Source organism: Seriola aureovittata, chromosome 19, assembly GCF_021018895.1.
Source record: "Seriola aureovittata isolate HTS-2021-v1 ecotype China chromosome 19, ASM2101889v1, whole genome shotgun sequence".
Lineage (NCBI taxonomy): Eukaryota > Metazoa > Chordata > Actinopteri > Carangiformes > Carangidae > Seriola > Seriola aureovittata.
This window is the reverse complement of record NC_079382.1, coordinates 19,478,563-19,505,624: the sequence shown is the minus strand read 5'-3', so window position 1 is coordinate 19,505,624 and position 27,062 is coordinate 19,478,563. Positions and strand designations below refer to the sequence as shown.

Sequence of the window (27,062 nt, the reverse complement as noted above, 5' to 3'; positions counted from 1 at the left end):
GTGGGATTATAGCTTTGAATGTGTGTGTGTGTGTGTGTGTGTGTGTCCATGACAGACAGAAAAATGTATGGCCAAAATGCATCATTTTGTATCTTCACGTGTGTCTTTCAGGTTGGATTAAAACTACTGCAAAATGTGGATGTCAGTCATGCGATCTTCTTGACGAACGTGTAGATATTTTTAAAACAGTGAGGGAGAGGGAAGCATTCAGGCCGGATCTCTTTTTATCTATTCAAGGTGAATTCAATTCCCAGGGTTACTTATAGCTACTCTATCCATCCTATCAGGAACCTTCACAGAGTTAACTGTCACTGCTGCTGAAGAGATGTATAATCCAGGTTACTCAGATACTACTAAAAAGTTACTTGCAGCTTTTTCCGTTGCATAGTTTCTGTGTGCTTTTCATCGAATGGGAAGTCATGGGTTCGTGCATCGCACTCAGGCATCAAACATTTGTGCACATACAAGAATAACAGCTGTGCACTTTCTCTTTACCACTGCTGCTTCTGTTGCCTTCAGGGACGAGGCTCTCTTTATGTTTAGTAAGCACTCGCTGTCTGAAACCACCTTCAGATCGAAGCTGTTCTGTATAAACAGTACATGTTACAATGCTATGTATAACAATAGTGATGACATTCTTATAGTTTTTCATATTGTCAGCCAATGTGTATATTATTCTTTCAAGTTTTACATCCAAAGTCGACTCCTGCTTTATGGGACAATAAGTGTGTGATAATGTGTGTATTCATGCATGTGGGTGTGTGTGTGGACATTTGTTTGAATTCGGATTGTTCTATATGTGAATGAAGAATCCTTTGAATGAACCGGATCATTTCCCTCTGCAGCTCTGTAGTGATGGGCAATTTCCTTACAAGGATCCCAGAGTGCCCTATTATCATTATGTGGCTGTACTGTTATTTATAGTCAATTTGTTCTCATAATGATAATAAATAAATGCAATAGGACAGTTGAAACATATTAATGGTAGAGGCAGTGTTTTAGTTCAGGGCAAAAGATGTTCAGTGATGGAGGCAAAGCTGCTTTCCTGCTGCACCATTGCTCCGGCCCCAAAGCAATTGCTTGGAAAATTTAAACAGCATTCTCCTCTTAGTCATTCACAGTCACAAGCAGCGGCACTGTGAGGATGTGTAGGCCTTTTGAAACAGTGTTGCTCTGGGCCGCGCTTAATTACTGTTATTTGTACATCCCAGTGGAATCGTTATAGACAGTAGACCCTGTAATCATCGTCACTTTCTACCCGGTTAGCGACAGCACTGGGCTCAAGGAGGACTGGCAGCATGTTATTCAAGAGACCCCTCAACAGGGAGTCACTAAGAACTTACGTATAATTTGGTTTTGTTTATTCACAAATAGAAAACATTTGATTTTGCTATTCTTATATCATTGATTGATTGAGCTATTCTTATTCTTCAATAATTCTGGGGCTTAAAATATCAGGTTTTGTCCTGCTGTTGGTGCTAGGGGGGAAGTCATTACCATGATGCATTGTCATTAAGATCAAATGATTTTATTCCACGGAAGGCTGGATTTTCTCCCTTATATCAGGGTAACACACACTATTTGGTGATTGTAGACTGTCGTCCTGTAAAAAAACGAGCCCATAGGTCGCCTCTGCAGCTGGTTATTACGACTGTATGATTATGATTGTTACGTTTTGTTGATAGGCGACATCTAATGGCTGTAGTAATCAAGACAGCAGCAAAGGGAAAAGTGTGGTGACGTATAAAGAGAGACAAAGTCCGAGTCACAAGGAGGTTGTGGTGGATGGATGAGTCAACAAAACACAAGAATATGACACAAGATTGATTGAAGTTGATTATTGTAACTGTGACAATATATAGACGCTATGTCAGGAGACACTCCTATGGGTCGTATCAGAGGGTTGAGGAAAAATGACCCATACGGTCGGTGGAGGTTGGAGGACTAGTTGAAAGTTTTGGTTCAGGAAGGAAAAACAACATCAAGTTGGCACCAAAAACAAGTTTATCCATCTTCCGGGGACCATGAGTATCCATTTTTGTTTCAATTGTAATCTGACCCAAAGCTTATGTCTTCATGTCTTGTTGTGTTGTGTCATTGTGTTGGGCCGACAGTTGGAATCAGTGAACACTTAACTCTTAAGAGTTAGTTTTCACTACTAGCGAATAATATCACCATAACAGTGGGATGAAATTGGTGCTGATGTGGCCACTACTCAAAAAAGAAAGCCATCTAAAGACAACAGGGGTATTCCTGATGCATCTTTAATGGCCACCAGTGAACACATTTTCAGAAAACAGAACAGGGTATAATCACATTGAATGGCGAAGCCTGCCAAAGATGAGGGGATGCAGAGGAAAGAGTGGGAGAGTGGGACTCATTAGCTTGTCAGAGAGTCTGTGAATCTCTGCTTTACCAGGCCAGGCAGAAACCAAAGGGGGAGGCAGAGAAAATGAAAGTGCTAGAAACAACACTGAAATTGGAACAAAATACTCATGCCCTTGGAAGTACGATCACAGAGGCCAATTCTGAATTAAGGTGCCCGTAATGTGGAGGTCAAGGTAGTGGATGGGCGTGTAGCACATCTGACTTATGTACGATCCACGATAACCACAATCTTTCCCAAAACCTTAAGCTAGTATTTCAGTTTGCTGACAATAACCACACCATACGTTACCATCACCACAACCTTTAGATATAGAAAAAAAGCGAAACATTTGTCAAACATTGGCACATGACAATAAGGTTAAGAATGACATCGTGGAAGGAAAAACACCAAACACGGCTCAACGTAGACTTTCTTGGCAGTTGCCCCACAGCTATAATTAGTGTCAGTTTCATTCTAAGGAAACACTAAGACCTTCAATGATTAGAAAGCAAAGAGGTAAAAGAGAGAATCCATTATCTTTACTGCTGTTGTAACTACACAAGAAAACCTCACACACTCTTTCACTACAGATGATAGTGATTGAATGGAGGATCCACGCTGCTCTGACGGCTGCTCCAGTTCTGGTTTTGTGTTTTCGTCAAAAACACTTATATCAGGAACTCCTTCTACAACCGACTCATCTCAAGTGAGATTAGGATCCTGTCACATGCTTTCAACAAGACATGAAGTTCTGTGTCTTTGTATGTGTGTCTGTCTAAGTCAGACGGATATTCTGCTCGGCGATCCTCGCTTTGACGCTCAGCTGAAGTCTTTCATTACAAAACGAGACGTCCTACTTTTGATTAAGTGATACTGACATCTAAAACGTCAAACTTTGATTGATATCTCAGTTGTCTCGACAACAAAAATACCAGATGTTTTAGGTGAAATCTCAAGAATGATATCGAGTGACTGGATTCATTACTCCATATGCGGTTCGTCCCAGTGACCATCAGCTTCTCCCAACTGAAGGCAATATTGCATATGTCGCCAGTCTCAAAACTCCACCCGAGTGTATGAAGGCTTTTACAAGATACTGAGGCCCGGGGCGGCTGTCCTCTCCAACTCATGCGGAAAGAAAATTTCATCAACTCAATTGCAAAAACAAGACTCTTCCAATTTCATGCCTATCATTCCTGCCCTCGGGGTGAAAGGGCATCAGTGGGAATGCTACTGAATACTGAAGCGGGTTCAGTTTATTTGAGCTGGGGAAGAGGAGCCTTTGATATTTCAGCTCAATGAAAAACTCGGCAATCAATGAAAGTAGTCCTTGAGTATGGAATACATCACCGCTGCTGTGTCAGATCATTATCTGTTGAAAATGTCCATATTTTAGTAATTTAGCAACTGGCATAATATTTCCATTAATCTCAGTAGATTTAAATAAAGAATACAGCTTTAGTGTAAAAGAAAACTAAGGTTTATATCAACTCTTTGTATCATTATTTCAATTCTCAGTCTCTCTTGAGACTCTTGTTTATTTCAGCACTCTGACTGGTTTTGTTGGTATGGCCTTCCTTTCTCAAGTGCCAATCAGCCCAATCAAAGCTTGAGAGTTCAGATAGCAAGTAAATCTGTGTCGCAGCCACCCTGTGCAGTCGGGATCTGTGCTTCCATACATGCTGCTGCTCTGCAAAGCTGCACAAACAGGTGGGAAACAAACCAGTCAGAAAGTGTGGAGAAATGAAGCTGTGAAACTGGTGTGCTCGTTCAGCCACACACTGAACAAACCAAGTCTTTTTTTTCCGTCTCATCTCTTTTATTCTCTATTTATTTATTTCCTTCATTAATTGTGTGTGTTGCTCTGTGACCCGGTGCTTTTACCCTGCATGCCTCAAAGCAGGCACTGCCTGGAATGTCACATTTGAAAAGCTCTCCAACCTCTTTTCAGCTGTGAGCGAGCACGCTCCATGGCGGGTGGCCTTACTAATTGGACCTGGAGAGGTTGAGGGCGAGACGCGGCGGCGGCCCTGCCAGGTTCCACTTGGGCTCTGAAAGCAGCGTGGGCAGACGCTCTCGTTTGCCATGCTGGATGGTTGATTTGCAGTAAGAGGTGTGAGAGCTGTTTGCCTCAGCACCGGGGTAATGAGAGGAAAAAAAGAGCATGTGAGAGTGAACAAGAAGAGACTCTTCTTTTTGGAGAGGGTGACGGTGGTTACAGGTTGGATGGAGGAGACGAGAGAAAAAAAATGAATTCTTACAAGATCTGTACTGTCATTTATTTTGCACACACACATTTTTATCATTTTATCTTGGTTTTCTGATGAAAATGTTTGAGCTTTCGTCACATTTTAGTCATTTTATTGTTGCTGGTCAGTCAATAGGGAAACATTACTCTTTTATTGTCATGATTTTTTATTAATGTGTTTCTCCTTTTGACTGTTCTGAGGCGACGAGTTACCAGCTGCATTTTTAGGTGGGAAAAAAAAAAATGGTGGGGCAACGACAACTACTTAAGAAACAAACCCCCCCACTTAAATGGCTGTGTAGGACATTTGTCCATATGCTCAGACACAATCCATAGGTATGTACCAGCTGCATATGCACTGGACATAAAGGTGCATGGCAGAGTCAGGCGTACCGGACCTCTGTCGTCATGGTAACCCTTATAATAATCTTGCCCAGACAACCTATGGAGTTGTTTTTTGGGGACAGTCTTGCTATTTCAGTGTTCACACGGTTTAACACGGGTGATAATGTGACTGAATTTCCTCACCAGTAACTAACAGACAAGCCCCTCACCGACTTAATGAATGTGACCTGGTGAGTGTGAGAGGCTGCAGGGGCTCAAAATGCCGCACAGAGAAATGGGACATCACTTTGTGGCATATTATGTAATTTTATATCCTCCCTTGGCTTCCTGGAATGCACATTTGAAATTCATCATCATGCCATCATAGGACAAATAACTTCACACAATCTTGTCATATAAACTTTCTTTCATGCTTCTTTGTTAACCGCTCTTCTTCTATCTTTTTTTTTTTAACACTTCTGGGCATCCCCTGGTAACCATGGTAACCCCCGTATTTAACATCACAACACTATGAATTGTGGGAAATTCCCTTAGGCAAAGTCTTATGGAAATTCTGCATAAAGGGCTCAAAATGTCTGCATGAGAGCTCTTGTGCACACATGATTTTACAGCGTTTTGCATTTAGTGGGAACGTGTCTGTGAGTCCGTGAGTGCGGACATTGGGATTGGGCCTATGAACAGGAGGGGAGGGGGTCGTCACAATGACTTCTGCTGTAATGAGCTGAACTATCACTGCAGGTGATAAGAAGCCAAAGGAAGCACATCATTAAACCGTGCATGCTGTTTTCTGTATGTATGTCACAAGGTTCATATTTGACACTTTCCCTGCGTTTTATTTGAAGTGTTGATCCATAAGAAGATGTATCTGTCGTTTAAAGAACCACAAAACATCTCAGTGTAGTTTTACATCTCCTCTCTCAGGCTTCTTTCTGGAGCTCTAGTAACAACGGGTCGGTGAGCCAATCAGAAGAGAGGAGGCTCTGAGCCTCTCTTCTGATTGGTTGACTGTTTTCTGAGTGATCTAAGAAAAAATACAGCAGATTTCAGGTAAAACATTCAGAGAAACCAGATCTTGCAAGGTTGAATGTTGGGTCCAGGTGGGCGGGGCTTGGGGCATGGCTGAGGGCGGTGACTGCTTTGTTGTGACATCACAAAGTTACAGAAGTCCTGACGGCTCATTTCTTCTGAATACAGGCTGAGTGCATTTCTCTGTGGACTGAGCGCTTTGATACTTTCACAGTATTAATATAGAACCTAGACCTGCTTTATAATCAAACAACACATGGAAATCTGCCTTTATACAATATGGGACCTTTAAAAAGAAAACAATCACTGATACCTTCCAGCTAATGAGAATGAAGACGTCCCATAGGCAGCAATGGTAAAATGGTAAAATGGACGTACGACAGTGTTTATTTCTTCCTGCTGTTTTCTACAATTGCTCCAACGTCAGAAATCTTCCTGTTTTGTGCCTGGAGATATGTCTCATAAATGATGCAGGGTGAAATTAATCATTACGCTGTAGCAGCATATTGAAAATATCGACCTAAAGTTCAGATCGTTTTCAGAGGCTGTTTCTTCCTTCATGTAGTCAGACTTAACCTTTTCTCTGTTGACAGAAAGAAACCAGAGTCAAAATCTCCTTTTTCCACACCTCCTTCCCTCTTTCTTTGCCACTCTCCTGCTCCTCTTCCTCACAGTGTACAAATTCATACATAATTCATGCAAAAAAAAAATCAGGATTTTGCAGCGTTCTAAGCGGATTTATGAGTGTTTATTCCTAATGGACATTGGAGATAATGATATCCTCAGGAAGTGTAAGTCATACTGAATCTAAAAATACGTGTATCATGTCTGTGTGAGTTATGTTTCTGTGTGAAACACTTTTGAAATGACAGAAAAAAACTGTGGGCTTCAACTGGAACCTGTTTTTTCAAAAAAAATTTGCCTATATTTGTTCACATTTTTGGCAAATTGGAACCAAAGCGTATATTTGTACTTTCAAAAAGGAGAGACTTCATTCTGAGTCAACAAATAAACTTGGTTGTTTATCATACAGAGTGTTGTGATCTCCATCAGTGAGGTGTACAACATGGTTGCAGCCATTTAAAGCGTTGCAGAGTGCAGAGTCGCTGTGTGTCTGAAGATCCTCACATGAATGAATCCTTGTCGGTGTTGCTGCTGAGTGGATCAGATGGGTGTAAGGGCGGCCCCCAGGCACCGCAGCCTCAGAAACAGATCTCCAGTTCCAGCCAGACACAGTCCCATATGGGTCCTCCTGTCAGCGCACACACACACACACACACACACACACATACACACACACACACACGGCTTCACAGGATCTGCTAGATAGTCTGTGATTGAAGGAAGAAAATAGTTTGTTACCCATTAGCATGGAAATTGAATGTATGTGCTCCAACACACACACACAGACACACCCAAACACACAGATACACACACATACAAACACACACACACACACACACACACACACACACACACACAAACATATCTAGTTTATAGTGAAGATGTTCACTGAATATAAAGGAGTCACAGCAGGGTCATCAGATGTGTACAATGCAGTGTGTATGAGTGTGTGTGTGTGTGTGTGTTTGTGTGTGTGTGTGTGTGTATGTCACAACAAAATGAGGCGTAAAATGAAAAATAAAAGCTCAGGAGGGCTGCAGTGTCAGGTCTGGACCCGGACCTGGTGGGTTTTGACTGATAAATACATTCAGTGTGTTTGTGACAGTAAACAATAAACACAGACGCTGTTTTTGTGCAGTTCAGCGTAATTAGACAATGATTTATGTAACGAAGTGCAACACAGCTGTTCATACAGATGGGTCGGACTGCGCAGCGGAGCATGACAGTTTGTTTGTGGTCAGACCGTTGGATTTAGAGAGCAAACAGGACTCTCTGCTTCCTGCTGAAACTGTAAAGAGCAGGATGGAGTTTGGTGTAACTCCACAGCCGACCCCCGAAGGGTTTACACTGTCTTTGTGCAAGTTCCAGTCTGTGCAAACTTCTGCAATTACAGAACTGTGGCTTGTCCATGGACGCAGCATGTGTCTTTAAATGATGATCGGTCTGCAGGACCAACATTTTTAATTAGCTGATGGAAACACAGGAGCATATCCTTTCTTCCAGGTGCTGCTTTACCTCCAGTATCCAGGTAGCCATGTTGTGTTCCATCTCCGTCATGGAGGATGAATACACGGATAGTGCGTCTGTGTCCAGCGGCTATGTGAGAAAAGCTTTTTTCTCTGTACCACTGCTCTATTTTTGCCAGAGCAGCTTGTGTTTACATTTTAAATTTGACAATTTTTTTTGAATTAATATTTAATCATCCTATGAATTGTTAGTGACTCCACATACATGTTGCAAAAGTAGCTTTTTCTTGGTGTGACACAGGAGAAGGACTGCTGCAGGTTTTCCTTCTGCTAATATATAGAATATTTAGAAAATGTGTGTATTTTATCTGAAGACAGACAGACTTCTTAAAGATGCTCCTCTGAAACGCAGTGGATATTGGAACAGTAACAGAGACGAGACAGAGACAGAGACTTAAAGACCTGCCTTCTTCTCAGAGACACAGTTTGTAGGTCCAATAAAGGAAATCAACACAAAGATGAAGATGAATGCTGCTTAAATACTAGACTGTACAAATATAAGAAATATGAGCTTAAACTAGATTTATGGTAATTATTTTAACATCCATGGGCTTCTGGTCTGCTACAGATTTGTCCACAGCACAAACTACAGTGTTGGGAGTGTTGCAGTGGTAACTCCTGGAGGGATGAGAGCGCCTCATTATGCAGATATCAGTGGTTTTGGATAGTGTCCATGAATCTGCAGAGGAGACCGGGGGCATGTGAACCAGCAAAGAGTGGCATGATCCCTCACTGGCTTCCCACCAACAAACAGCTTTGAGCCAAATAAATACAGAGGTTTTCAAAAAGCTTCTATTTTACACCTAATGTCTTAAACTTCCGCTTGAATTTTAAAGAAAATATAAAGTTTCATTGGCTACTCTGGTTTGAGTTAAAGTAACCAGTTTTTTACTGGACGATGGAAACATCCCATATTGTATAAAGGCAGATTTCCATGTGTTGTTTGATTATAAAGCAGGTCTAGGTTCTACATTCATACTGTGAAAGAATCAAAGCCTCAGTCCACAGAGAAATGCACACAGCCTGTATTCAGAAACTGAGCCTTAAAACCAGCCGTCAGGACTTCTGTAACTTTGTGATGTCACAACAAAGCAGTCACAGCCTTCAGCCCCGCCCACCTGGACCCACCATCCAACCTCGCAGGATTTGGTTTCTCTGAGTGTTTTAACGGAAATCTACTATACGTATTTGCGAGTGAGCCAATCAGAAGAGAGGCTCAGAGCCTCCTCTCTTCTGATTGGCTCACTGACCTGTTGTTACTAGAGCTCCAGAGAGACGCCAGAGAGAGGAGATGTAAAACTACACTGAGATGGTTTTTGGATCTTAAAACCACAAATATATCTTCTTATGGATCAACACTTCAAACAAAACAAAAGAGAAGAGGAAAATATGAACCTTTAAAACATGACATGATACATACAATCACAAACCGTGCACTTTGCAGAAGACTAGCATCGATAGCTCTCATGTTTTCATATTAAATGCCTAAACTTTGTAGTTATTTTACATTCTTTAACAAGGCAACTTGGGGACACAAAGCCGTTTTCATCTTGTTCACATCAGATTTTTATGCTGTTGTCTTTAAAGTTTTATGTCCTTCTCAGTGTTGCGTAGATACTGCAGTGACAGATCATGTTTGTACCTTCATCCGAGCGCTGTCAGCCAACAAGCATTAGGGACTTGAACGAGACGAGGACTGAAAAGGCAGAATGTAAAGCTCAGTCTGACTATTTGTTTTTTTACAAGCTTTTTGTCTGTGTGTGGGGAGGGGGGAGTTTGTGTGTCTTCTCATCCATGCACTGTATCTGAGCTGCACTGGTGTGTGTGTGTGTGTGTGTGTGTGTGTGTGTGTGTGTGTGTGTGTGTGTGTGTGTGTGTGCACGCAGCTTCCCTGCTATATGTGTGAAAGCAAATGGATATATTTAGGTTTTGTCTTAGCAGCAGTTTTCTGCTCTCACACAGTTGAAGAGCTGTTCAGTGAAAAGATGTTTTTCTGTCATTAGGAGGCATGTAGCCGTCTGAATAATGCATCCTGAACACCGCCTTGTTACGGCCGCATATACAATAATGTTCAAGGACCAGAATGGTACCATAATGCTTCGCCCCGTATACTGTTAAATATACATGAGCAGCGAAGTGGCTTTCTTTGTGAATAACATTAACTATAGTGGTGAAAAGCTGCTGCAGATTTCAATAGACATAGATAAGTCTATAATTTGTGTTTTTCAGATGTTCACAGGGATCAGCATGACGTGTAATTAAACTGGCCAAAGACTCGTCCAGGGTGGCGAACCAGGCTTTACTGGTTGCGTGCCAACTCCTGTGGTAGTCAAAGATTCTACACGTGTTTACTCTAATTTGAAGTGATCATTTTCAACACTGTCAGTCCTTAGGATGCAGCTACATCTGTTGCTAGGCAACAGATGTTGCTGCATCCTTACCTCATCATTTTGAAGTAGAAAGTTTTTTTTAGATTACCGCATACTTTCTTTTTTGTTTGTTTTTTACTGAATACAAAATGAACGATTGGCCATTTAAATTGTCCTGTTAAACAAGTTAGTTCAGTATTTAACGCTGCAGTAAGTGTTTCTCTTATGGACAGTGGAAGACGCTCTAAACATACAGTATATTACGTTTTTATTACACATGCAGACATTCATTTGGAGTAATTTTATGTCTGATATTAATTCTCCTTTCAGCTGTTCTTTAGTTTCTACGCACTCCTGGAGAAAATCAGGGAAAGATTAGAGTATGGTTCTCAAGGCTTCACCATGTTCCCCAGCTAGTCACTAACTGTCTGTCGTTTGGTGCTGAGCAGGTTCTGTGTGATAGGTCGACGTGATCACAATATTGCAATGCAACACTATTTGCATGCAAATTGCAGGGAATGGCAGGTTAACGCCACAGCATGCTGTTGTATGTTAACCACATGGGTCACTCAAGCTGCCAATGACTGTAAAACCACTCATCTGATTCGTTGATTAATATTGTAACAGAGGTGTTTAAAATTTAAATCAATACATTTGTGATTTGTGTCTTTATTCGTCTTTTATTTACAGTGAGAACAATTGTTATCCTGTTCTGATGAATGAAATTGATGGCAGCCGTATTGACTTTCTGCTCACTGCTGTGTTATTGAACACACTGCGTAAAGAGCTGAGACAGTGAAAGTCACAAAATGGCAGATCGCCGATTAACAAGCATGATTGGATAGATCAGGACATGACTCAACGTGAAGATACCAGCCGTTCAATATCAGGCAAAGACAGACATATCACTCAATTCATGCAACTGTCAAATGGCAAGAGCTGCTGCAGCCGCGCATCACTATATCATTTTGGATAATCCCCGAAAGTGCAATGTCTTTTACACTTTGTAAAAAAACAAAATATGGCAGTGAACACAAGAACTTATATGAAAGAAGAAAATGCTCCTGACGATGTTCACTTTACTGTAAAATCTAAACCTACTTCTGCAACATCTCGTGCAGCTTCGCCAAACTGAGCGCCAGTGGATTTTGTGATGGATCATAAAAGTGTACAAATATAAGCCTCTTTTAACTTCCCTCAACTCTTTACTTTGGGGAACAAAGGGGAGCCTTGTTGCTTAAGGGGAGGGGTGGGTGGGTGGGTGGTGGTGGTGGGGGGGGGGATTGGCGGCAAGGATCCTCACACATGTTCTCACCCTCGCTGTTTGCCAGGAGGTCGTCTAGCTTCCTGTGTTCGGAGGGGCCGAGCCCTCCAGTTATTATGATAATAGTGGAACCCCGCCATCAGTGAGTGCTGCCCACTGCGAAGCTAAGCTCTCCATAATCTAGATTGGGGGGGGCATTTATCCATTTGGAATGCATGCAGGCAGATTTCAGTGGCTAAATATAGGCTAGGCTAAGGATTTGAATGCTAATGATGCTTGATGTGTTTTCTTACACCTGTGGGCATTAAAATGATAATGTGGCATCTGCTAACCAACTGCCCTTTAGTTAAATATAGTTCTGGTTCAGTTATGTAGTTCTCAGATTAGAGTCAAATGACATTCAAGGAGTATCCATCCGCATTGAGTCACACTGATCGTCAGCAATGCAGGGTGGGTAGTGGTGGGGGGGTGGAGAAAGAGATAAACCTGAGTGTTCACCTGTAAGTTCTTCATCTTTCTATTAGTAAATCTGAATAATCCTCCTCTTCCTCCTGCTTGTGTCAGTTGGTGCTACCAGAGTACTCCATCCATGGGCTCTTCTGTATCATGTTCCTGTGCGCCCAGGAGTGGCTGACCGTGGGCCTCAACATCCCCCTGCTCTTCTACAACACATGGAGGTAACTATCCAGTCCATCGTACTGTGTGTAGCGCTTGTGTGTGTGTGTGTGTGTGTGTGTGTGATTGTACACTTTTAGATTTATGTCTCTGCTTCTTAAAAAGTAGGATCCTGTTGCGTTGGGTCTTAAAGTGATAGTTCAGGTTATTTGACGTGGGGCCGTGTGAGGTAGTCATGCATAGTCGGTGTGTTACCTGCAGTGGATGTGATGTGTGTTGAGTGTGTGATGAGTGTTTAAGACACAAATGCCCAGTGAAACAATCCAATATCTGTTGAAATGTACACGTCGTTCCAGGGCTTTACCTTCCCGTCGAAACAGCACTTTCCTGTGAAACTACTCAGCTTCTCAGCTGATCTACGTACTTATGCCTTTGCACTGTATTACGCTGCAGATCATCTGTTTGTGGATGAGATGGCAAATAAAAGAAAATAAAAATGAGTGATTATGACAGAGGCTAAGAAATGCCTTTGGATACCAGAGCGTACAGAAGAAAGTGGTTCAGCGGTTGAGAAAATGAAGTGCCAAAGGAAAGGGCTGATTCGATGGGAACCCCACAAGAAATAACCCAAACTACCATTTTAAGGTTCGGGTTAAGATTAGAATTAATTTGATTTTATGGGTTTTATTTACATAAAAAGAAACCCATACTGTGGCTCAGCAGCATTTCTCGGAACAAACATCCCAAATAATCTGAAGGAAATGTGGTTAAAAGAAAGTATACGGTGATCTAAACATCCCGAGCCCCTGAAAGACAGTGTCAGATTTCTTTTGCTGCTCTGTCTCTGTCTTTGTTACTGTTGGATTTAGACTGCTGGCAGCCTGATTTGGTTTAAGCTCGTGTGCTCAGCTGGTTGAAGTTACAGACTGAGTGTAGAGGAGAGGACAGCCAAAGAGAGAGAGAGAGAGAGAGAGAGAGAAAACCTCCATCTTGCTCTCTCATTAATTGGAGACTTTGCCAGATGCCCACCAGCTACAGATGCTGCTTCCTGCGTAGCTGAGAGATGACAAGGGAAAGGAGGAAGAAAGGAAGAGAGGGGTGAGATGGAGATGGAGGAGCGTTGGACGATGGAGGAAGGAGAAGCAGGAAGTGGGAAGGTGTGGCGGGAGAGAAAGCAAGTGAGAGAGATCTGATATGGAGAAAAGGTGATTTGGAGGATAGTGAGAGAGGGAGGCAGGGAGTCACTGATGGGCGAGCTAAATGAACACAGGGTTCATGGATATATAGTACAGTCACAGAAACATATGACTCGGTGTGTATGTGTGTGAATGCTTGCAGAGCTTCTCGCTCATGTGTAATGATCTGTCGCTCTGAGTTTACAGATGTTGCTGGGTGACTGTTTTAAGAGGCAAGATTAACAACTTCGCGCTCGTGCTATTGATTTTGAGCCGTTTGTCAATACAAACTTGTAGCCAGGAAAACCATTTTGTCTTAAACTACTCGAAAGGACCGAGCTACAGCTGCTTCAGGAAGTATTCGGACCTGAGCTCTGAGAGCAGGAGGAAAAGGATCATCTGGTCTTTAAACAGAACTCCGAACACTGTGTCTGGCAAACGCATCATGCTTTTGAGGGAGCTTCACAGACAAGGAGACTGGTCAGACTCAGACGGACAAACAGGCAGGTACAGACAACAGGTAACTAATGTCTGTGGCAGACGTATAGGGAAACACGCAGAGACATAAACACCTGGTATAAACACGAGCATGAGCTGTCACTGCGGCGTACAGGCCAACACTGATGTCTCCTTTGACTGTCAGACATGAAGAGAAATGGTCAATACTTTTATTAAAAGAGGTTTAATTAGAGGCTTAATTGCATAAATTTGGCAGTGATGTAACTGAAAAAAAAATGTAGGTCCAACAGGTTAGTTAGATCAAATTGTGTGCTATCAGTAATTATCAAAATTGATATAAAATACCTGTAATTAATATTAACGTTCCTTGGGGCACCACCCTTTAACAGGGGAAACTGACAGCAGATTAACTGGTGTAGTCTTATTTGTGGTTAATCCTGAGTTTATAAATAAATGAGTTTAGTTAGTTTAATTACTAATGTGAACAATAATGAAGCAACACAGAGAGTCTGATTCGTCTGTGTGCGCCGGTTTCATTGATGGGGTGATGTCATAGGTCGCGGGCCACACTCGCCCGATGGTAGATGAGAACTACGTCCATGTGCAGGTGTGAAAACATGAAGGATCCCGGGGAAACTGAGTTCACCGGCTCTCCTTTGTCTACGGAGCGAGCGAGCGAGCGAGCGAGCGAGCATACGGTCTCAGCTGCCGTTGCGAGTGGGCCGAGGACCTACAATAAGTTTTGCCAGACTAAAATCTCTCACAATATGTGACTGTGGGGGTGTGATGGGATATTTCCAGAGAGGCTGGCTGTGTAGTACTGCAGTTTCTTAGATGGCTTTGGTTGCCAGCTGAATCCTTTTCAAAGTGTGTGTGTGTGTGTAAGTGTGTTTTCTTTAACATTCTCTGGAAGATTTGTTCATGCTCCGACACAAGCAACAAGTGTGTGTCAAATGACAGTTTTCCTCTTGTCTCACCTGTTACCTGTGCTCAGGCTCAAAATGTTTGTTTTTTATAATTGTTAATGACACTTCATCAGCTAACTTTATGTAGCAGGTTGTTAATGATTAGCTAACTTTGTTTATTTTTTTTTATTACTAATGACATTTTATTAGCTAACTGTATGTAGCAGGTTATTAGCTAACCTTGTTTACCTCATCATCAGTCATTTGTGCATGTAAATGTAGAAATACATGGGAATGATACTCAGCGACTCATTACTACACCCCCTCGATCACACTCAGAATACATCAAGATGCATTTTCCAGTGCATTATTGACTTCACACATGCATGAGTCATGTATTGACCAACAGAAACGTGAAGAAGTGATTGTTCATTGGAATGAATTTATGACAACCAAGTGTACAATCGCTTCACAGTCATGATCAACCAGTGTACATGAGTTAACATCCAGTACGGACATGCATTTAAACCATCTGTTTGCCTGGGTTATGACAGAACAGGCCACATGCATTATGATGGCAGCTTCCTGGTTGGATGTTATTGTCTGACCATCTCAATGCAACTGGTCTGTTACGTTAATATACATTAATCCATCGTTGCAGAATCCTCTTCATTCGTATCAACTCTGGGGTCCATTAAAGGCAAATATCACCCTATAGAACAAGCAATGAGGACATTCTGTATAAGTATATAAACAGCTTCCTCTCAAAGCAGCAGACGGCTTCTCGTCTCCTCAGAGCGGCTCTCTTTCATAACAGCCCGACTCAAATCGGTCTCACTGTAACAGAAAAAAGCTCCTGGAAAAGATTCCCCCGACCCGGCTCTGGTTATTAATCACCAGCAGATTCTGTGTCTCGGTGACATCGCACATCTTCATTTGACACGGCATTAAGGGAGAGAGCTGTTTGTGTTTACAGTAATATTACATGCAGACTCTCTTATAGGGTGGATTTTCTCTTCAGCTCTTAAATCAGTCAGCGGCTGATAAATGGCTGTAATTTGAAACGGTTAGAAAATGCTTCATTGAAAATTCATTATAAAGTCTTATTAAAAATGATTGTTTGAATCATTTTTTTTACACCCCGAGGTTGGAGTAGTAATTCACTTGCTGAGCTGACTGGATTTAGAAAACTTAGAATAAACCCCACCTCTGATACCTTCAGAACCACATAACAGACCTGGGTGAAAATATGTTTGAATATCTACTGAAATATTTAATCATTCTTTGTTTATCTTGTTGGAAAATTAGCACCACAAGATAAGTCGCACCTATTGCTACGATATTTCTCCAATGGATTTGTTTGCTGCTGCCCTTTCCTGTCGTCGCACCTGTCAAGCTTTCTATTTTAGCGTGGCGAAGTTACTGCTGTTAGTATCAAGCTAATTTGCATGCTAACCTTTTTAAGCTAACATTCAAGCAGATAAAAACAATTCCCACTCCTTTGCTAACGTGTTTTTGGTTTTGAGCCCCAAAAAACGAAACATCCATTCTACAAACAACTCTTATTATATCTCCATAAACACCACTTCATCAAAGCTAGACAGGCTGATATGGAGATTTAGCAAACAGTCATTTACCACATACATATTCAAACACTATTTCACCCACATCTGCTGCATGATGGTGTTCCCCCTGACTCATCATGCCATCTTTGTCCATACTATCTTCTTCCCCCCATTTCCTCCCATCATCTACCCCCCCCCCCCCCCGGGGGTCTGGAACGGGTCAACTACCCGTGGTGTGGTCTTTGCCCTCTGTGGTAGGTACTTCCATTCCCCAACGGACACTAAGGAGCTGCTCTACGACCCGGCGTCCGTGATGAACGGCGACACGCTCAAGTTCTGCCTGAAGGAGGCCTGGTGCAAGCTGTCCTTCTTCGTCCTCTCCTTCTTCTACTATCTCTACTGGTGAGCGCATGGCAGCTGGTGCGGTGGGAGATAATTGGATTACATGTAAAGAGATTACATTAATCTGATTACAACAGCTAGAATTAAAAAAAATATGAAACTGAACTAAAGCTACTTGAAAAAAAAAAAAAGCTTTACACTTGCTTTTGATGGAAAACGGTGAAAATCTATCTATCTATCAATTATGAAAATCAGCTCTGACATCAGTTTAAAAGTTTCACGTTTGATTCAAACTCTATTTCTATCACATGGTCATCTAACTGGGTTTTATTGCCCAGTTCTGATAAAGCGATAAGAGTGCAAATCACTGAATAAAGTAACCATTTCTCTAGCAATCACATGCAAGTTCTTTCACGCACCTTCGGTTCATTAGGCTAATGATTATTACTTGTAGGGCCACGACTGCTAATGCATGTGATGTTAAAGAGAATTTGATTCTTTACTTCACTGACAAGCACTATCACAACGTTGAGATAGAAAACTGCTACACATTGTTCGAAATGTTCATTATTCAGTGTTTTTATTCATCTATAGGAGATTATTTTAGTATTTTAAATGATCTTAAATGAAATTGCTCATTGATTTTAATGTGTTTTTGCTAAATATTCTGCTGTTGAATGATGATGATGAAAAATGCACTCAATGTTCCTGTCCATGTCTAACGATGCTGTATTTTATTAACCACTCCGGATTCTTGTTCCATGTGTCATGTGGGTGCTGCAGTGTGTGGAACCTGGAAATATCCCTCTAATAGGTCTTATCAATGGAAACACTTAAAGGTACAATCCTTACATTTTTTGACCTTTTATTCTAGGACAGTGAGTTGAGACAGACTAGCGTTGCTCTGAAGAGAATTTGACCCTGACGAGCTTCCATATGGCCACCACAGTGGTTCACAAATTCACTGGATGGGGCCGAGCTTGCCCTCAATTACTAATGCGCCATGCATGACTGTTGTGTCTATATGGCTTTTAAGCTTTAATCTCAGTTTGATCTCGGTTTTTTTCGCGGAGCCGTATCAGTTACAGATTGTGCTTTGATGATTTGGCTCCTTTTTTAGCAGCCGGACGTGGCAGAATTAGTGCAGAGAAAAGATGATTTTTTGAAGATAAATTATTCCAGAGCCCCCCCCCCAAAAAAAAGGATTGCAACTTTAACATGGAGTTGTTCTTGTATGTGTGTGATAATGCTGTGATTAAACATTTAACACATGCTGATAGGTCCCATCCTTGCAGGCGAATGATGTGCTGTTGATAATATGTCTTTTCAGGCAGCAGGTATACGCTGATAACAGTATGCTGTTAATATGTTTATCACAGTACTACCACACAGGTAGAAAAGCAACATCATGGGCACTGATAGTGAGCGTTGGTCTCTTTTCTATAACACAATACATTTCCTGGTGCATTTGTATTTGTTAACCTCTATAGAGTTAATGACAATATATACAAAAATCAATTTATACCAGGGGGATGAGGTGCTGCTGTTTGTTCATACTTGTATTGTTCAAGACATTTTTCAAGATATCTCATTTCCTTCCTTGTTCTTCTACAGACATTATGATACTGATATTATCATGGATTATGATAAAGATAAAGATGTATTTACATTTTCCATGCATGACCCCTGCATACACGCACAGCAGTAGGTAATAGTAATAATTAATTGTATTTATATTGTGGTTTATGTTCAGCATCTTTTGCAGTTAAATTGTTAAATCAATTGTAAATCAATTCCTGTCTGAAGCAAAAAAGCTCTTCCTCTGACAGCAATAATATCCTTTAAACTATCTTTTAAATGGCTATTGCATGTGACCTACAGTGTGTATATATATATATATATATATTATATATATATATATATATATATATAAACATTAAGACAGTAGTATGCTCCCTCCTGGCATGATTAGAGGAAAAAGAAAAAAAGTGTAATTGATTTATGTCTATTGATTTAGGCTTCACTTCTCATGCATTTTCATGCCAGTGCATCAGTCAGCAGATAAAGCAGCGTCACCTGTTGTAGGTTTCAACAAACAAGAAACTTTAGAGGCGACTTTAAAAAAGGACCATACTGGTGGTTTTACATGTTTTAGCCCATAAACTACAACATGTGTAAACTTTTCATTATCAGCAAATAATTAATCCAACACATTACATACATGTACTTAACAAAATGTAAATGTTGACAGTAATGTAAAGTATATGTGATCGGTAGCTAATGGGCTAAAACATGAAAAATGATTGGTATCTATAATAGTGTGTTGGTACATTTTATTTCTTGAGCGAGTAGAGTGTGTCTTGGTTACTGTGTTTTGGTTCTGTCGTGGACACTTTGGTGCACATAGCTCCATCTTGAATTGAAAACATCTTGCTTCTCCATCTCACTCCATCCTGTCCTGCTCTAGCTCATGTTGGATTGATCTGATGTTTTAGAGACCACTGACAGCAGCAGCAGCGGCAGCGGCAGCAGAAGTGAGGTACCTCTCTACAGAGCAGGGTGACGGCCCGTTCACTTTCAGTTCCATCACGTTCAAGAGAGGTTTAGTTTCACAATGTGGACGTATTCTAAACTATAACAGCATTAGAACAATGGTGTGACTACAGATGATAAAAGTACAGGTCAGCATTAGTTGACCATCATCTGTTTTTCAGCTTATGAATGTCCCTCCCTGTTTCTGTGAGATTTCATGATCACTGGGAGTTTGTCCTTCACTGGTCAGACAGTTACAGGTTACTCTATAAGATCATTGTATATGGATCAATGAGTGTCCAGGTCCTGCTTGTAGAAAACTGACATATTATCTTGTCAAAACTGGAATTTGAAGTCATTTTCGTCATTCACCCAAAACGCTGTTGCAGGGAAGAGTACATGTAAAACCAATAATTAATTTAAGAAGTGAACTCTCATTGCACAAAAAAATATAGTGATTGGTAAATATAAGAAGGTGTTTTCATGAATATATAAAGGACTGGTTGAATTGGAAGTGAAGTGCCGTGAAACCTGCTCCATGCGGCTTGTTTCTGTTTTTCTTGCCTCGTGCCACCGACCCTTATCTACCACCGCTCCCCGAAAACCAAACACACTCCAGCTCCACTCGCCTGCATCTGTGACCTAAAGCTCCTTCACGCCCTCACAGTAAATCTCCCATGCATACACACACACACACACACACACAGGCACAAAATCACATAATGAAATTGTGCATGCCCTCACAGACACACAGATGAAAACACACACTCTGCACCTGAGCACTTAGCTCCACACCTGAGTGACGGGCGATTTAAAATCCTTTTTGGTTGCTCGTCGGAGCTTATCCAGTGCAGATGATCCACTGAAACGACTCTATAACTCTTGATTTTGTCCATCTGGGCACAGCAGGAGGAGAGAAAGTCAACGGGAATTGATATATTGTATATATTTCATATTTTGTTTATAGAGGAACATCAGTTTAATGCTTCAATAAATAAATCAAGAATTAGAAACCAGTAAAAATGTATTATAGTTAAGCACAGTGTTAACACAACATATATATGACACACTCCTCAGTGGTAGCTCTTCTCACACTGGATGTCCTGCCTGACACCCTGCCTCAGAATGTGACCTTTCACCATTACCCTCCAACCTCTCTCTTCCCTCTCTCCTCCTGAATCTGTGGTTTCTGTCACAGGGATGCTGTGTGCAATGTGATACTCTCCAGTATCTAATACTTTCTTCCTATACTACAGGATGATTACTGTTCCCCAGCTTGGTTTCACCCTCTCGTCCTCAGCATGTTGTTGGATGCTGCTGCCTGTGTGCTATCTGCTACTGTATCTTTGCTGTATTGCATTTACAGGTCAAACCTTTTTCTTATCGCACTTGTTTTTTTTTCCCCACCTTCCCGGCATGAGAATCTGGCCGTTCTATTTGCTTTCACGCATATATACAACACACACACTCAGACACACACATACACACAAGGTGAACCTCGGCTCATTAACTAGACAGATGTTGGAAGCTGAACATGAAATGATCTGTCACTTAAGGAGAGAGATTGATCTTCAACAGGCAGGGCAATGACAAATTATAATATAAATCCTTATTATATGGAATATAAACAGAAATATAACGAAAATGTCTCTAATTGGAACATCATCATTGTGTACTGGGGTGATGAATATTGTGTTTTTCACTGATTCACTGACAGCTGTTGTGTTGTGAACCAATATCTGTGGTCAAGGAAACACGCAGGGATTACTGTCTAGCATAGAGAAGTGCATGTATTTGCCAATACATTTGATTTGAGATGCGTTACAGTGACAGTAGCTGCTGAAAAGTGACATTATCAAAGATCCCATATTCTATAAAGTGAGTTTTCCATGTCTCTTTTTGATCATAAAGCAGGTCTAGGTTCTATATTAATACTGTGAAAGTATCAAAGCGCTCAGTCCACAGAGAAATGCACACAGCCTGTATTCAGACACTGAGCCTTAAAACCAGCCTTCAGGACTTCTGTAACTTTGTGATGTCACAACAAAGCAGTCACCGCCCTCAGACATGCCTCAAGCCCCGCCCACACAGTAAGAGGCTTAAAAAAACAATGAAACACTGATGCAGTACTGTAATCATAACATCCACTATCTGGCATGCAGAGCAGCATTAGGAAATACGACATATATTAACAACTGGTAGCATTAATGAAACATTTAAAAGTAAACTGTTACCTGTTAAAGCTTGAAACTTGAAACCACAGCAACGACAAACACCAGGCGTCTGTGCAGGCTGTAACCTGCTGATATTAAATGTGTATAAGCACAAGCAATACAACCACAAACACAGTTGAGCTGAGCAGAGAGAGAGGAGGTGTGTGCTTGATTCCCCCACTGCGTCTGCGAAGCCCACTGTTCTCCAAGGTGTTTAATAACCACCTCCCACTGGACACGGGGAGGAGTGGTCCAGGTCCTCCACCACACAAAACTCCACTTATATTATCACTAGGTGTGCAGCTCTCTCCTGTCCACAGGTTCTGACTCCTTCCTCTTTTTCTAATAGCCTCCCACCAGTTTTCTATTCTCAGTCGTTTTGTGCGATTGTTTTTCAACCAGAAATCCACCCTCCACAGCTGCTGGCTAAATAGTCTGACAAAGAAACCACACATTTGTATCATTAAGCAACACTCGAAAAACTTTGCTAAAGTTGTGTGGTTGGTCTTTATGGCTTCCTTGGTGTGAAGCTACAGTGGCTTCCCTTTAAAATGTATTTTTTCCAGCGGCATGAAGATACTAGTCAGTGGATATCAGCTTCATCTGAATGTAGGCTGCGATTCCACCAGTACGGACACTGACTGAACAGTCTGGTTCTCAGAGATTAAAACGGGAGGAGGTCGAGTCCCTGAGGAGAAACCAGCCATTCACTCTTGATCTGTGTCGCCTCAGCTCACGGACGCCTCAGGGATGAATACGAAAGTTTGGGATTATTAGTTACTGACAGTGAGATGTCAATCTGATCTTGTCAAGTCACAGCTCAGTGAAACAAGGGTTGATTTCCCAAACTGTGATTTTTGCTGTTGTTTGTTTCTTCTATTTTCAGGTAAATGTCACAGATAACTTTGTCTTTGGTCAAATAATCATTCAGTATTTTGACCACACCGGGACTGAGGCTCATCAGTGTCAAAGGCTTACATGTCGAAGAAACATTTTTCTGGTGAAATCACCTTTCCGCTTTGCAGCAATATGTGTTTTACAGCTTCTTTTATACATGCTCATTGCATTACATGATGCTCATCAGCCTTTGCTTTTTCATTTTGCATTCAGCTTTCCACGGCGGCAGCTTCCACAGTCTTTTAGGAAATAAAAAAAGAACAGCACAAACATGCCAGGAAGGATTGTTGTTTTTACATTTTTAGGTCATGGTCCCCAAATCCTTTGCTGTAGGATTTTGTAATGTTAGACTTAATCCAAGACCATGTAACTTTTACTAAAGTGTTGCCACTTTGGCCACAAGTTACAATTACGGGGTAATGGTAAATACCAAGCAGAGTAACTATGCCCTTAGAGCCAAAATAGCTCTGGATAAAAAAACACAAGGGAGTGTTTTGCTTTATGCGCCAAAATACAATCCTAGGGCCAGTTTCATACATAAAAGCAACTGAAAACATTGGTCACCCTCAGATTGCTAATTGCAGATACATTTCAGGTTCAAATTTGCACCATAGTTTGTATGGTGCAAATTTGGTGAAAAAGGCCCCAGAAAGAGAGAGTTGAGTAGTAGAGCTAGAGGTTTAAAAGTTTAAAATAGTGCATGATGTTTTATTGCACGTGCAGAAACAGTGGTCTCGTTGTTTTTCACACAATGCTTACATCAGTCTGAAAGCTGCCATCGCCCAAAACCAACATGGGCAGCAGATGGGTGCATGGTGCTGTTTGCTCTACTCTGGCTATCTGCATATATGATTGAGCAGTCAGTGCAAACAGCTGCACACAGATGTTTTGTGTGAACTTGAACGTGGCCTGATGATGAAATTTACAACACAGTAATGTCAGTTTCACAGCAATATCTATCCAAAGTTTGCTAACTTTAGCTAACATTAGCCAACGAATGTGGCCGTACCAGAGCAAGTAAGGCTGTAACAGCGTAACCTCTGAGCATATTGAATTCAGAAAGGGTGCGTTTTATTGCACACAGTGACTCTGGGAGGCCCAAGGCAAAGCAGCCCCCACATGCAGACTATTGGCCGACGCTACAATTTACAGATGTCCCCTAAATGCCTCACATGCAGACTATCGGTAGACATTACAATATGCAGATGTCTCCTAAACGCCTTTTATCCAGGCAATCGGTAGACCTAGCCACAGCACACCTCATCAGGGTCACCACTTAGGTGAGTTTGGGGCAGCAGCAGTGCAATGTGTAGTTTAAGTTTCAAAATGTGCCAATATGAGGGGCCATTGCAGGCCCCTTCTCCTCTTGGGTGCACCATACATTTGCCAGGGTTGGCTGATGTTATTTCTTCTTTGAAAAGTTACATTTTCTATTATTATTATTGTCGCTATAATACTACCAATTCTATGTGGGCCCATTAAGGTGCCTAGCGGAACCCCTGACACAGCAACATATTGTAGGTACAGCACCTCAGCATCTGAATGGCAGAACACAATTCAGTCTTTAGAAAGCAAATAGTGCGTGTGAACACTGCATCGGTCTGAATTATGCAGATTATGACAGAGAAGTTTCAAAGGGACATCACATATAAAAGACTCCTGTCAGAAACCAAGATGAATAAGTCCACTTCTGAGTTCCCGTCTTTCAAGTACAAAAACAAACAGACTCCCCATTAAATGTGCAAGCAGCTGAGACAGCAGTATTGAGATGAATCACCAAGAAAAGTAATGAAATGTTGAACACACACACACACAAACACACATGCAGTGCTTGAATGTTTTATCTCAGATGACTTGAATTGATATGTAATTTTACCTTGTCACCTCCTGCCTCGACTCATTTCCTATTTCCTGTTTCTTCTCCTTCTTCTTCTTCTTGTGTTTCAGTATGATCTACTCCTTGGTTACCTCATAACAACTGATTTATCAGCAACTGCAGAGAAATAGAAAAGCCTCTGGATACACAGACTGCCGTTGTGTCAGTCTAGAATTGAACCCACAGGAAATTTAAAGTAAAGAAGATAAGAAAAAAAAACAAACTTGTTTTTGCTGTGAAGCCAAACGATGAACATGTCGGGGCTGAAGCTTCTTCTCTGCTTTGCCCCCCAAAGAGGAAAAAAGGACATGTTTTATGCTCAACTGTATATAAAAAACTGAAGACTAAATCTGCTGTTTACAGTTTGATTGGTCACAGCGAGACCCAAATTAAATCACTGCCTGGCCAACGTTTGTACCACACACACACACACACACACACACACACACACACACACAGACACACATCCTCTGGAGTGATACTGTGCTCACTGTACAGTAGCAGCACCGGGGGTGGGGGGTGGTACCCAGAGGAGCGAAGAGCACAGTAGCGTTTACACAGTTTGTCTCAGGCACAGCATGGTGAAGCACCGTCCAGCCCAGCACCACTCACCGGCCCTCGGTCAGTCCGGTCTCACCAACCGTAGCTTCAGCGGTGAGTCGGAGACGAGGGGTGGACGGACGAGTGGACGGACGGATCACACTGTACAGAAAAGAGAAAGGAGCTCCGGAGGAAGAGGAAGCACCAGGGAGGAGGATTCTCTTTATTTTCCCACAGACGGCACATACAGTCCATGGCCTGTGGATTTTTCTTTCTAACATAACGTGAATGGCTTTTGTGACGTGTGCATTTTTGGTGTATTCTTTAACAAAAGGCATTTCTAATTGATCTACAGCAAAAGGTATTCTATTCTATACAGCAAATGCCTCCTTAGTGTTGTCCTAGTGTTGTTCTATTGTGGGAAACTTTTCTAAAACTCAAACTGAAGTCAGAAAAATAAAAACACACTGAAACCTGTCGAAGCTTTTATAGTAGAGGAGCACACATTCTTTGCACAAATAGTGTCTTTGATCTTGCACAATATTCGCAATATTTGGCTATATATTAGAAATTATTTATGATAGTCTAGCCACACAGGTGGAGGTCTTCCAACATAAAGAACTATCCAGCCCTGTTTGAGGATGGGGAGACAATGTGAATCTTTTCTAGCTCTATTTACACCATGGACCAAAATGTTGTCTTTTCAGTATTTAAATTGATTTATTTATGTCTATTTGTGAGATACTGATGGCTTGCTTCCATTGCTCTATTGTAAAGAAAAGTATTATTTTCCCGCCATGGTAAGACATAAGCAGAAGATGGGAGAGGTGCCTAGCGTTTAATCTGTCTTTCTCCATGAGTTGAACAAAAGCAACTGTAGCAGATGATGCAAATAATATTTGAGAAACTGTCTGAGCTGTCTGAGAATATTAAGACGTGAGGTCAGTGACATGCGACCCTGCAGCTGCGAGGAATTCGGCATCTTGCTCACAGACACTTCAGCAGTGCAGGTGCTCGAAAACCTGCATCTTCCGTGTGTAGCACAGTTTTCTAACCACCAGGCCACTCTTTAGATCGACACCATCGTCCTCACGGGATGAGCTCACTTTGTATAAGCTGAAACTCAAGGAGCAGATAGGGAATGCCCAGTTCTTGTTGTTTTCTCTTATTATAAGTCAAGCATTTTCTATCCTTACTGTGTATGTGACCAACCGAGTTAAATTTAGATATTGTTTATGAAATAAAAAGTATTTTAAAATCAAAGACTGGATGTTTGTGTTTACACTCCTCATAGTTTTTCATATTTTATGTTCAAATAAAATTGAAGGCGCAAGTGGTGAAGAATCACCAGGAGGGAAAAAGAGGAGAGGAGGTGGGGGATAAATCTGACTTTTAATGCTTTAATGCTACATGAACATTAACTTATCATCCACACACACAGTTGTGAGGTTATTGACCAGGATCTGTTTCTATACCCGGCACCTTGATCTTGATCTGGTCTATGCAGGTGGGTGCACAAGCACAAATCCTGGTGCTGTTTATGTGTGTACTCCTTGACTGTCAGGGTGTTTTCACAGATGCTTTTAATCTGCTTTTATTTGTTTTCCCCCTGTGGTGCGATTCATTTGGGAGGTGTGAACATGGGAATCGCACTCAGGTGAACAACTACCACAACAAGGCCCATTGAGAGGGAATGGTGTCTGTGTGGAGAGACTTGTTTGTTGTGGTAAAGTGGGAACTATTTTAGTTAATAGTGGGCGACAGAAAATGTTTGAAGCTGAACAGAAACATCAAAAACAGGAAGATTGTTATTATTTAAACCATGAGAGGCCGACGAAATAATTCTTAAAATAACAAACCAATGTTTTTACAGTGAGGCCTCACACATTTATTGACCACCGACTGTGAAAGAATAGTTTCAATGTGACTGTGACATAGAGAGATAGTGTGTCTGTGTGTGTGTGTGTGTGTGTGTGTGTGTGTGTGTGTGTGTGTGTGTGTGTGTGTGTGTGTGTGGAGGTCAGTGAGTGTGTCTGAGCTGTGGCAGACAGGCGGTGACAGATTGTTGACAGCCCTTCTTCCCAGTATGCACCTGGGTGCTCTCCACATCACTGCCATATATTTCATCATAATTAAACCATGCACACACTGATGACCTTTTGGCTCTTCATTG

The 27,062-nt window shown here is 41.5% G+C and overlaps 1 protein-coding gene across 4 annotated transcripts in view; it reads left to right on the top strand.

The window, feature by feature from the left end:
* Positions 1-26,146, top strand: part of cnih3 (cornichon family AMPA receptor auxiliary protein 3) — a 62,133-nt gene extending 35,987 nt beyond the window's left edge. The window contains exons 4-8 of one of the 4 annotated variants that reach the window (XR_008830399.1): positions 12,335-12,447; positions 16,745-16,891; positions 17,615-17,670; positions 19,327-19,370; positions 24,421-26,146. Coding sequence is in view for 3 of the 4 variants with exons in the window: in XM_056404512.1 (XP_056260487.1) it covers positions 12,335-12,447; positions 16,745-16,891; positions 17,615-17,642 (288 nt within the window). In the remaining variant the exon portion in view is untranslated. The remainder of the gene's footprint in view (positions 1-12,334; positions 12,448-16,744; positions 16,892-17,614; positions 17,671-19,326; positions 19,371-24,420) is intronic. The other 3 variants (XM_056404512.1, XM_056404513.1, XM_056404511.1) reach the window with 3 other exon arrangements.
* Positions 26,147-27,062: the final 916 nt, after the last annotated feature.